At 57.5% G+C, this 12,081-nt stretch overlaps 1 protein-coding gene and 1 long non-coding RNA gene across 2 annotated transcripts; one reads left to right on the top strand and one right to left on the bottom strand.

Annotated features, from left to right (window-relative positions):
* Nucleotides 1–506: 506 nt before the first annotated feature.
* LOC113971367 (apoptosis-inducing factor 3-like) lies at nt 507–7,124 on the top strand. Its single transcript, XM_027691212.1, has 17 exons — nt 507–741; nt 825–934; nt 1,358–1,402; nt 1,484–1,565; nt 1,699–1,811; nt 2,222–2,308; nt 2,836–2,927; nt 3,139–3,269; nt 3,820–3,935; nt 4,335–4,406; nt 4,749–4,812; nt 5,277–5,353; nt 5,434–5,551; nt 5,691–5,789; nt 6,230–6,305; nt 6,755–6,859; nt 6,984–7,124. Exons 1-17 carry the CDS (start codon nt 507–509, stop codon nt 7,024–7,026), a joined length of 1,665 nt encoding a protein of 554 aa, XP_027547013.1. The 3' UTR covers nt 7,027–7,124.
* A 2,430-nt stretch (nt 7,125–9,554) lies between these two features.
* On the bottom strand, nt 9,555–11,851 carry LOC113971179. Its single transcript, XR_003535468.1, has 2 exons — nt 11,716–11,851; nt 9,555–9,927 (listed from the first exon to the last, which is right to left on the bottom strand). It is a non-coding gene; the product is annotated as an uncharacterized LOC113971179 (long non-coding RNA).
* Between the last annotated feature and the right edge of the window lie 230 nt (nt 11,852–12,081).

Raw genomic sequence — 12,081 nt, 5'->3', positions numbered from 1 at the left:
CCTAATCAGCCTCTCAACTGATTGCTAAGGCAGGGAGAGCATTAAGGACCAAGGATTTTCTCACTTTTCTAGCCCAAGAGGTATTTTGGGCAGGGATTAGTGCTTTCATGGTAATTAGCATGAATAACATCTCTGCAAAAATTTTAGAGAGGTTTTGGAGATGCTGAAGTGGCTCTTTAGATCCAATTTGGGGGAGACAGGGGATAAGGCAGCAGCACCTCCCCATAAATAATTGCATTTATTTACAACAGTCATTAATCATATCTCCTGACTAACCCTGTACTGCAGTCGAGTTTAATGGGACACAGGGCTGAAAACAAGAAGTGGGTTAAGTCAGAGGAGAAAAGGACAGAGGAATGGACTTCAGGTTTGGACACAAAGTTAAAAAAGGGGGGGAAATGGGTGTTTTCCACCAGTTGAGGGTTTTTTCGTGCTGTATCAGGAATTTGGGACCCCTTAAGTGCCCGGTGTTGACCAGTTCCCAGCAGCCACCGGCATGGACAGCGATGACACCGACACCATCACCGCCGAGGTCTGCAGGGAGGAGGACGTTGGGGATGGAGAGTGAGTACCTGGTGGTGGTGGTGGGGAGCCAGGTGATTGTGTGCCCACCTCCCCACCTCTCCCACAGGCTCCTGGAAGTGATGGTGGCTGGTTACCCAGTGCTGCTGGTGAGGAACAGGAAGGAGTTCAGTGCCCTGGGCAGCAAATGTCCCCACTACGGTGCCCCTCTCAGCAAAGGTAACCCCAGCTCGGGGCAGGGGGAGAAGCCACGTTGAGGAGATCAGTTCTCACTGCCCAGCTGTGGGGGGTTTCTGTTGCAGGGGTCTTGAGAGGGGAGAGGCTGCGCTGCCCCTGGCACGGCGCCTGCTTTAACATCAGAACTGGAGACATCGAGGAATACCCTTCTCTGGACTGTATCTCCTGCTTTAAGGTGACCTCTCGGCTTTTTCTCCTCCCATCTCAGGCCATGTCCTCTGCACCTCTCACATTCATTCTCTCTCACAAGCTCTGTATTCCTGACACCAACTGAAAGGCCCCTGCCCTGGCCACCCCTCCGTGGTCCAGGTCATACAGAGCTACAACACATGGGATGATTTCTTGGGATCATGTAACTCCCTGCCCTAAAGCTCCTTTGAATCAAAGGTGATGCCATATATCCTGGTGTCCCTCACAGCCAGCACAGCTCTTTTGGGAAGAAAAAAAGGATTTACCCCTCTTCCTGAGTGCTCTTGGGATGAGGAGGAAAGCTCATGAGCTCCTCAGCATCATTTGACATCCAAAATCAGAGTTAGGTGAGCTCCTACCACAAGCCCATGGATGCAGCACTTAAATGCCCTCTCCTTGCCCCCTTCAGGTAACAGTGGAAGATGGAAAGGTGTTTGTTACAGCAAAAAAGAAGGTACTGACCTTACCTGCTGCCACTGAGCACAAGCAGCACCTTGGGCTGGGCATGACTTCAGCATTTCTCATTTTTTTCTAGGACCTCAAAAACAGCCAGAGGGTGAAGGACAGAAGCAGGCGGTGCCTTGTCAACCAGAACACGATGCTGCTGCTGGGGGGAGGTCAGTGAAGGGCTCTGTGCTGTGCCCTCTCCACACACGCTGTGAGCTGCCACTCTCTTCTCCAGGGAGGGCTTACCTGCTCCTCCTACTCCACGGTGGTGTGTAAGAGGGCTGAGATGAGCATCTCCTCTAGGTGTGGCTGCCCTGGTGTGCGCAGAGACGCTTCGCCAGGAGGGTTTTACTGGCAGGATCATCATGGCCACCAAAGAGAAACACGTTCCATACGACAAGTCCAAACTGAGCAAGGTTTGTGTGTGACAAGGGCAAGGACTGTGCCTGGGCACCACGTGGGACATGGCCCACGCTGAGGGCCAGGCTGAGCAATTAAGTGAGCCGTGCTGGCAAAGCAGGAGTGCTGAGGTACTCACAGGGAACAGGGGTAAAATTTCCAGAAAACATCTCACTTCTCCCTCCCAGAAAGTCTTTGATCAGAGTCCACCACAAGTTGACGGTTTTCTCTCCTTTTGCTGAGTTCTTCCCACTAGAGTTTGAGTTGATGGTTTTTCTGAGGGAGAACAAGAGGCTGGGGATGGTGGGGAGCTGTGATTTACTAGTGGGAAATTTACCTCTTATGCAAACTGGTTTACCAGTAAACACTGAAGGAAAATTGCTGTTTGTAAGAAGTGCTTTATTTCACATTTCTGTTGTGTTTTCAGGAAATGGACTTGAAAGCTGAGGACGCCTACCTGAGGACACCTGAATTCCTTGATGCTCAGGGCATAGAGTTCTGGACAGAGAAAGAGGTACCAGAGAAGCTGAGCTCAGTCTTCAATGGTTGATCCTGTTCCTGCCATGGTGAGGGGAAGAAATTCCTTACTATAAGGGTGGTGAGGCCCTGGCACAGATTTCCCAGAGAAGCTGTGGCTGCCCCATCCCTGGAAGTGTTCAAGGCCAGGTTGGACAGGTCTTGGAGCAACCTGGGATAGCAGAAGGTGTCCCTACCCCCAGCAGGGGGGTGGAATGAGATGGTCTTTGAGGCCCTTTCCAACCCAAACCATTCTATGATTCTATAAATTAGAGCTCTCCTAAATACATGTATTATCTTCTGGGACAGCATTCCCAGGCCAGTGCTACGGATGGTATCCATACTTTGGGTGTAACACTGGTCTGTGCAGCCCGTGGATGAACCTTTAGGAAGTGGGAGAGAGGACCCCAGCATCCCTCATCTCACCTGAGTGTCCAGAAACAAGGCACACAGCCACAGGCAAGACAGGCAGGACACCAGTGGATCAGAGGTGCCTGCCTGATCTCTGACTCCTCTCTTCTGCAGGCAGTGTGGGTGGATTTCCAGAAGCAGCAGGTCGGCTTCATGGATGGCTCCTCTCAGAAATACCATCAGCTGCTCATTGCAACAGGCAGCCAGTGAGTGCACAAAGCATTTGCCACACACAGAATTTCAGACAGGACAGGATGGGTCAACACTGGGATGTGGAATTGGAGTTGTGTGAGGGAGGTGGTAGGAAATGAGATGAAAGGACAGAATGGGATGACACAGCCACGGGCTTGTGCTCCCTCCTGGTTCTTTCTGTTTAATTTCTGATCATGGGGTGCATCTGGATTTTCTCTCTTTCAGCTCCAGCTTCCTCAAAGTCCCAGGTGCTGACCTGCAGAACGTGTGCATTCTCCAAACCCCGGAAGACTCCAGCAAGATCTTGGAGCTGGCAACTGGGAAGAATCTGGTGATCGTAGGAGCTTCATTCGTAGGTACCAGTCTGGAGTGGGTATCAAGCTATCAGTGAGCACTTCTGTTGCCTGTGCAGATTAACCAGAGGCCCTCAGGGAAGGGATGTTCATTTTCTACCCAGCTGGGATCCTCCCCGGAGCCCTGTAGCTGCTGGGGGTGTGCATTACACAGCACCCACTCATTCTTTCCTCTGATAGCCAGAAACTTTGAGAGCTATAAACAATTCCTGCACAAGGACAGAGGGAAATGTGCCTTATAAAAGGTCACTGTCCTTCAGAGGAGCTGGATTCCTCAGAAGCATTGGGAAAGCGAGGAGACAAGGCACAGAAAGGGAGCTATTTTGTTCAAAACCAGGAGCTGCTCTTTGCATTTCCTAATATACAGGTCTGTAGAGCACAAGAACAAAGACAGTGGGGAGCTAAATACCTCAGCCCAGAAATGCATAGCAAAGCAGTTAAGCACTGGCAACACATCAGATTTGCTCTCCTGGAAGGGGAAAAGATTTCCAAGCAGGAGGATACAGGTTGATGCTTGCAGCAGGCTTACCTTGGGCATGCCTTTCCCTTGCAGGAATGGAGGTGGCTGCCTTCCTCTCAGACAAGGCTGGTACCATCTCAGTGGTGGAAAGAGAGGAGTTCCCTTTCCAGCACGCTCTGGGTCCTCAGGTTGGAGGCGTCGCCATGAAGGTTGGGAAAACCTGGCACTAATTTCTAGGAGGGAGAACACACATTATCCGGGCAGCCCAGTGATCCACAACAGCCCAGGAAACCTCGCCCCTGTGCTGAGTCATAACTCTGTGTGCCCAGCACCAGCCTCACACATGGCTGGTCCCAACCTCCCCACACACACATCACATTCCCTGGCCCTGCTTCATCCCAAACCCACCTCACACACCAGTCCTGACTGAGACTGCAGAGAAAAGCCAGGCTTCCAGGGTCCCTGCACCAGCCAGGGACACAAATGGAACCTCTCTGCAGCCTGGAGCAGCAGCTGTGCTGCCTGCCTGGGTTTTGGCTGGGCAGAGCTGTTTTTATAGCAGTACAGCCTGGAATTTCCTAATGAATACTGAAACCAGTCCTTTTCAGATGCTGGAAAATAAAGGGGTGAAGTTCCACATGAAATCAGAACTCTGTGAGCTGAAAGGAAAGTATGGAAAGGTCAGTCATGCCTCTGTGATCCCTGAACTGCTAATTTCAGGGGAAAAAAACCCAAACAGAGGTATAACCCAGTGTCTGCATCTCAGCTGTCCTCTCCCATGTCTAGACCCTCCCTTTCTTTTCACTGAGTACAGCTCTGGGCTCAAAGGGCACCAGTAAGTGTTCCTCTCTCAGGGACAGCAGTGTGATTTTCTTTTACATTCCCAGCAACGAACATTGGTTGGACAAGGTGATCCGAACCTGGGGAAGAAAAAAGACAGCAAAGAATGAAGCAGCAGGGAGGCTGCCGGAATTAGGACAGTGTTTTTAACCCTTTATTAATGATTCTTCCTTCTCTCCTAGGTCGCAGAGGCTGTTCTTGCCAACGGAGAGAAATTACCTGCAGATGTGGTAGTGGTGGGAATAGGTAAGAGACCCCAGTTGGGAGAGTGAGGCTCTTTGGGAATGGGGAGAACAGTCAGCAAGCCCAGAACACCACAGTTCATTCCCAGGACACCATTCCCTGCAGTCTCTTTCCCGTTCTGTTATCATCCAGCCCTTCCTCCTGGCCCCAAACACCTGCAGAAAGTCAGCAGCTCATGAACAAGCACTTGGCCTTGGAGGAAGGGAGCCAGTTACACTCTCAGAGCACCTTTGGCTCACTTGCTGAGCTCCATAGGTCACTGCTGTGTTACTGGAGCGTGCCGTGTCCTGGGCCCTGGTTTTATTGCCCCTGGATTAGCTCAGCACCAGCCCAAGCGCAGCTCGTGCTCTGAGTGCTGAACAGAGCAAGTGCTCTGCTCTGAGCAGGCTGAGCAGGCAGCACAGGCACATGTTTGCTGTGGGACCAAATTTCCTCCCTGCCTTTTGTCCCTGCTCCTCTCCCTGCAGGGTCGACCCCCAGCTCAGCATTTCTGAAGGGCACCTCCATTGCCAGAGATGACAAAGGTGCCATCCTGGTGGATCTGGTGAGTGCCAGACGAGTATTCCAGGTCCAACACCATCCTTCCACTCTCATCCTTGCACTAACTGCTCTTTGTCCCATTAGCACATGCAAACCAACATCCCAAATGTCTTCGCTGCGGGGGACGTGGTGTCCTTTCCAGTAGCGCTGCTCAACGGGGACCGGTCCAGCATCCATCACCAACAAGTGGCTGAGGCCCACGGTGAGAGCTCAGCCACCTCACTTTCCAGCTCCCCTGGAGGAGGGAATGGGGCACCAGGGACAGGGCAGGATAACAAGAGGCAGAGAACACTTCTCTGAGCATCTTCGAGAAAAATATTTCCTCTGTTGGCTCATCACAGGTCACGTTGCTGCCTTAAACATGCTGAAGAAAGAGAAGGAGTTGCACACTGTTCCCTTCTTCTGGACCACGTTGCTTGGGAAAAGCATCCGCTATGCAGGTAGGAGGGGGCAGAGAGATGGGAACGGCAGAACTTCTTCCCTGCCCATTGCTCACCCACCAGCTGGGTCTGGGCTTGTAAACACGGTGGTTGCAGAGTTCACCTGAAGCAGCTCAAGTTTTGGGCTGGCTGGCATGGTGAGTTCAAGCTCTGGGCCTGAACATTACCCAGAGCTCTTGTTCTTTGCTGATCTCGAGTAGCTTAGAGGTCACAAAGGCGGAAGGACCTCCCTCTCCGAGCCAAGGAAAGTCTCAGGGTCATGATGCAGTTGTGCAGCTCTGCATCAGTTCTGCTTGCCCAGGGCCTTCATGCCTGCTCCCCAGCTCTGCCCCAGCCAGTCACTGTGCCCTCTGTCCCTACCTGTGATGGCTCTGAGGTGGGATGGGCGGCAGCTGCTGTACCAGGGCTCCCTGAGCTGGCTGTGACATTCTCTCTCACAGGCTGTGGAAAGGGATACACGGACACTGTTGTGAAGGGCAGCCTGGAGCAACAGAAGTTCCTGATCTTTTACCTCAGGTGAGTGAATCCATGGCCAGTCCATGCCCTGACACAGCACTGCTGCGGGAACAGGGCAAGGTTCTCTCCCTTACAGCCTGCAGAGATTCCGCAGAGGCTCCACATCACCTCCTGTGGCTGCTGGGCGCTGAACCAGCAGTGAGACGGTTCCAGAGAAAACCAAAGCAGGGCAGGGAAAGAGAAGAGGATGAGCTTCAATGAAGACACCAGCTGGGCAGGGAGCCTGGGACACGTCTCCTCTCCCTCTGCCCTGCTGCTCCCAGGCTCAGTGCCCAGCTCCCAGCAGTGCCAGCCGATCTGCCACAAGTCCCTGTGCATCCTGCAGCACCAGCCACTCTGCTCTGAGCCCTCTGAAATACAGCTGGTCTCCAGTCAGGGTGCCACGAGGACGCTGCTGTGCTGAGCTATGTACACTGAGGAGATCCACATTCTTCCTCTTTCCCTCTCAGGGATGGCCATGTGACAGCAGCTGCCAGCCTGAACTGTGACCCCATGGTGTCTCTCATTGCAGAAGTTTTGTACTTGGGGAAACTAATCTCCAAAGAAGAAGCAGAGTAAGTGACAGCCTGGCCGAGCTGGTGGGTGGCTCTGTGCTGTTCCCCATGCCAGCAGAGCCCACTGAGAGACACGAAGCCCGGGTGAGTTTCAGCAAATCCCCAACCTTCCTCTTGTTTGCAGGGCTTGTGACATCGGCAACATAACGTCACTGGCACAAACCTGAGCTTGGTACCTGCCCCTGTGAGGGGCACATACCCAAGGGTTAACAGCTCCACATCCTCCTGTCCTGGAGAAATAAAACCATCAGCAAAGCCAAAATCAGCACCTGCATTTTGTGTTTGCAGACTCGCTCCTCGCTCGTGTGCTGGGGCAAAGCACAGCAGAGCTTTCCCTCTTCTTCTAGTGATCTGCTGGGCTGGAAAAGAGGAGGTTGCCCGTGGCCTGAGGCTTAGCTGGGAGTCTGTGCAGGCAGCAGCCACCACACATCCACAGATCCACTCGCCACAGATAAAACCAGCTCCTCCTGTTCCTTCCCTGTTGGCAGGGAGCTTTCATCCAGCACACCGGTCACGCTGACCTTCTCCTTTGCAAAAGCACATTTCCCCAGCAAGGGGAGCTGTGAGCGAGACAAGCTGCTCTCCCGGCTGGGAACAGGGTGGTCTGGGCGCAAGAACTCGCACGGAATACCCTGCCCCTAAGGGGCAGAAATGCCACCCGACCTCTGAGCCAGCAGCACCTGCTGGTATTGTCACTGCCGTCTTGAATATTGCATTAGCTGCCGCAGCGAGCGCTTCCCACCCTGACAGCAGCCAGCCTCCGGCAGAGAAATCCCAGCTCCAGTCAGCATCCCCTCTCCTGCCACGTCCCTGCGTGCTGGATGCTTCGGGGAGGTGGACAGATGCTGGAGGAAAGAGTCATCGAGTTTTTTGCAAGGCAACAGCGAGCGAGGCTGTGCTTTCTACAGGAAACCCTGCACTTACTCAGCAGTCACATGGGGCTTTGCAAGAGGAAGGGTAAGTCCCGGGAGCTGGGCAAGTTCCCACAGGGACATTTACTGTCAGCCTAAAACCCCTCTGGTTTTACATGAGCTGCAGGATAGCCAGAGCCTGAGCCCTCTGCTCAGCAGGTGAGATACTGCAGAACTGGTTTTGTGTTAAATACACAAACTTGCCCTCTGGCACCTTCTCGCATATGAATTTGATCTGAAATATGACGTTCTGCATTTCCTGACCCCGTGGGCTCGGTGCTTCTGCTCAGGGCAACTCTCCGCCCTGAAATAGCCACATCTTACCGTGGGGTTTCAGCAGCACAGGTTGTTCCTTCACGACAAATTTATGCATTCCCTGTATCCCGAGGCACACAAGGGAAGAGGTGCTGGTGGCCAGAGCACCAGCTCCCATCTCTATCAAGCTGTGCTGCATGGGAAGGGGAGTAAGCCCAGGAAGCTGCTCCTCCCTGCCCTTGGGCACCCTGCACACACACACCCCCACGACTTTCTGCCCCCTCAGTGCACTCCAGGAGGTGTTGGCCACTGAGCAGGTGCCAGTTGTTTTGTATGGACTTGCAGCAGGGCAGCTGTAGTGGAAGAGACAGGCTCTGCCTCAAGCTGGAGGAACTAATCCCAAGAGGGTTCAGCAGCCCCACTCCCTCTGGGTGACAACCACCCCAAAGAAATTCAGCTTCTCGTAGCCATCAGGAAGCACACGCCAAGAAGCGCAGCTCTGTGTAAGAAGGAAAGACCCCAGGACAACAGATTTGCTCCACTTCTACCACTTAATGGACACCAGGCTGCTTTCTGTGCTTTGCTGGGTGCCAAAATTGGGAACAGCCCTGCCTTGGGCAGCTGGAGCCCAAGCAGGCAGAGTTAGTTGAGATTGTGCAGACATTTCAGCACAGGCCATTCCTCCCTGCCCGCCCTCAGAGCTGGGATGAGCTGTGCTCTTCCTGGCAGGCCCCGAGCAGCAGTGCCTGGACACTCCCCTGATTCCCAGCCACCAAGGCAGCCTGGGGGGTGGTGGTCCTGGCAGACCCGTGGGAAAGGCACCTCCTGGAGTGCAGAGGCTCCCTGGAGCCCTTGCTGTGGCCACGCAGAGCTTCTCTCTCACTCAGTGCAAGGCAGGGAGGGGTCGCCATCCCTGGAGAGCAGCTTCCAGGTTCCTTTCAGAGCAGTCTTCTGCTTCTATCCACTAACGAGGCAGAGCTTGGACCATGGAGGAGCCTTGCAAGATTCACCTGGGCCCCTCTCAGTGCTGCTGGCTCCAAAATACCTGGAATCCTGGTGCTGCCCCAGGGCCAGCCATAGTCAGGGCTGCCCAGCCTCGCAGGACAGACAGTGGTTCCGGGAACAGACGTCCAGAGGCTCCAGAGCCGCGCGTGACTCGGACCTGAGTCACCCTCTCCCAGTGGCCCAGCCCCACTGCACCCGGCCCCGCACCAGGGCAGCGTGGGTGTGGAGCCAGCCCTCTCCCCAGGCTCCATCCCACTGCCTGCAATGTTGCAGGATTAATCCAGCTCCTGAGCTCAACAGCAGGTCAGACCTGTGGGCTACGCCCAGCCTTGGCTCACCTCTGGCTTGGGGCAAACCCAGGGGACCTGAACATCCAACCCTCCATCTGCAGACCCCAGCGTGGCATCAGGGATTGAGCTCTGGTGCTGTGGCCCCCCCATCATCCCAAAGGGTCTACAACACCCACCATCTACCCATCAGGCAAGTCCAGCCACCCCATGGGTACAAACTTCCTAAAACTGAACTGTTGAGCAAAACAGAAAGTTTAATGCCTCTTTTGGTCTCCTCTCAGCTCAGTGACACCCCACTGCAGCGGGACCCCGCTGACAGGGCTGCCTGGCAACCCCCCAGCCAAGGCTCTGTCTGGAGGCTGTGGGGAGACTTCTTCATCCCAGCTGGACTCATCCTCAGCCCTCAAATCCACAGGACGCTTCAGACTGGCTGATCTTGGTTGCTCAGGGCGCAAGTCTGGCTGGCATCCAAGGTCCCAGTGACAAGAAGAGAGTGGCTACATTCAACAGTTCTTCAACTGGCAGCTTTAGCTACTGGAGAAGGACATAAAGCTTGCCACTGAAGAACTGGTGCTGGTTAGCCAGGAGCAGGGGGGCATGGAAGCACCTGGAAAGAAAATACATGGATCAGAGCCAGGATCAAACCACGCCGAGCCATCACCCACAGCAGCCAGGGCTGCTCCTCTCCCCCACCCCAACACCAGATCCTGATCTACCACCTTCTCTTCCCCCCAAGGAAGCTCCTCAGGGCTGAAATCCCCCCCATCGCATGGAACCCAGAGGCAGCTCCGACCTCAACCCTTCCCTCTCCCAAAGCAGGCGGTGCGTGAGCTCCAGCACCTGCAGCTGGCCCTAAACTACGAGCGACGGGAAACCCAAGGCCATTTTTGCTGGAAAAATAAGAGATAAGAAAGCCTGCTCCAGGCAGGGCAGGGAGGCCACTGCAGGTAGGGGTTATGGCATTCCCTGTCGGCTCACCTCGGGCATCCATCGGCGCTGGCAGGGTCCCACCTGGCCAGGGGCCAGGAGCCTCCTGACGGGGAAGACACTTTGTCAGGCAGCTGCTGCCAAGCCACCGGTGGGGGAATTCTGGGGAGTGCAGCTTTTTTTTTCCCCCCCTCCCTCCCACCCCGAGTCATTTTGTTGGAGGGCAAGGACGTCAACCCCCAGGGCTGGTGTGAGACCCCGCTGCTTCCCCTTCAGCCCGGGAAAAGTCCCCTTTCCACACCAACCCAGCGTTTTGGCTACTGGGGGTTGAGTTTTGGGAAAACCCCCAGGCAACCGGGCCTGGCGGGGTGGAGAGATGGACCGGGTGGGGGGACAAACAACGCCGGGAAACTCCCCGGGGACCAGCACAACATCCTCCCGCCGGCGTCACCCCAAAGGTACGGGGGACCCCGGCTGGTCCCGGGCCTCGGTGGGCGGCGGGGGCAGCCGGACCCCGGTTCGGGGCTGCGGGGAAGCTCCCGGTGCGGGGCCGGTGGCCGGGGCGCAGCGGCGGCGGCGGGGCCCGGCGGGGATGCCGAGCATTCCTGGCGTGCCGGGTACATCTGGTCCGGATTCCAGTGAGCTGGTCCCGGCCCTGCTCCACCCCCGCCGGCCCGTGAATCAGCACCCGCCGCTGAGCCACCGGCCCCGCCGGCACCGGGGGCTGATGAGGGGGGGGCTGACGGTAACACGGCTCCCACCCACCCCTCCTCGGCACCGACAGACCCCATCGGCTCTGGGAGGGGCCCCGCCGGGAGCTCGCCCCGCTAATAAAACCCGCTGTGCCCGCAGCCAGTGCCCCCCTCCCGGTATAACCGGGTCACCCCCCTCCACCAGAGCCTCTCCTCCCGGTAAAACCAACACCCCCGATCCCCCTCTAACCGAGACCGCTCCCCGCCGCCGCCACTCCACGGCCAAGCCGCTCCCTCCGCTCCCCCCGGGACCCTCCGCCGCCCCTCCCGCCCCTCCGCCGCCCGGGATGCTCCGGCCCGTGCCCGCGGCGGGAGCGGCCTCAGGTCAAAGTCTGCCCAGCCCGGTCCCGGAGTGAAGGTCACCCCCGGGGCGGCCACCGCCCGTCGCGGGAAGCCCCGGCCGCGGCTCCGCCCGCCCCACCGGGACACCCCCCGGCGCGGGGGCCGCGCACGGGCCCCGGCCCCAAACCCCCCCCGTACCGCGCCCTGACACCACCGGGGGCGAGGCCGCCCGGCTCGGGCGGCGCCGCGAGGCCAGGGGAGGGACGGGACGCGCCGCGCCGGGCCCCCACGGCCGCCCTGCTCCGGGGGGAAGGTCACCTTCCCTTCCCGTCCCTTCCCGTCCCCGGTGGGGCGCAGCCCCTCGACCCCCGGCACACCGGCGGGGGGCTCGGCCGCTCTTACCGCGCGCCCCAGCGCGGTGCCGGCGGACCCACCTGCGGGTCCGGTCCCACCGGTGCCGCCCGGGCCGTGCCGGGTCCCTGTTCCCGGTGCCGGTGCCACCGCCTCCCCCGCCGCGCCGGCTCCGTCCCGGATCAGCTGGCAGAGTCATGACGCAGCCGCCCCCGGCCCCGCCCCTCGGCCCCCGGCCCCGCCCCCGGGCCAATCGCCGGCCGGCATCGCCGCCGCGCGCCGCGCCCGCCCCCGCGCCGCGATTGACACTCGCTCCCGCCAATGGAGGCCCGGCGCTACCCGCCGCCCGGCCAATGGGGAGGGGAAGCCATCGCTCCGCCCCGCCCACCCCGCTGGGGAAGAGTCTGGCTCCCGCCTCGCCGGCCGGCGGTTGCCTTAGAAACGGGTGC

This window comes from Neopelma chrysocephalum, unplaced genomic scaffold, assembly GCF_003984885.1.
Source record: "Neopelma chrysocephalum unplaced genomic scaffold, ASM398488v2 Primary Assembly neopelma1_82, whole genome shotgun sequence".
In the NCBI taxonomy this organism is placed as follows: Eukaryota; Metazoa; Chordata; class Aves; order Passeriformes; family Pipridae; genus Neopelma; species Neopelma chrysocephalum.
Note: the sequence above shows the minus strand (reverse complement) of the source record. Positions and strands in the feature narration are given on the sequence as shown.

What these genes read in the sequence shown, in the direction of transcription:
- LOC113971367 (XM_027691212.1), top strand. Translation starts at nt 507, where the DNA reads ATGACACCGACACCATCACCGCCGAGGTCTGCAGGGAGGAGGACGTTG. An exon ending in CTCATTGCAACAGGCAGCCA is followed by an intron (nt 2,928 to 3,138) that starts GTGAGTGCACAA and finishes TCTCTCTTTCAG; the next exon opens with CTCCAGCTTCCTCAAAGTCC. An exon ending in GAAAAGCATCCGCTATGCAG is followed by an intron (nt 5,790 to 6,229) that starts GTAGGAGGGGGC and finishes TCTCTCTCACAG; the next exon opens with GCTGTGGAAAGGGATACACG.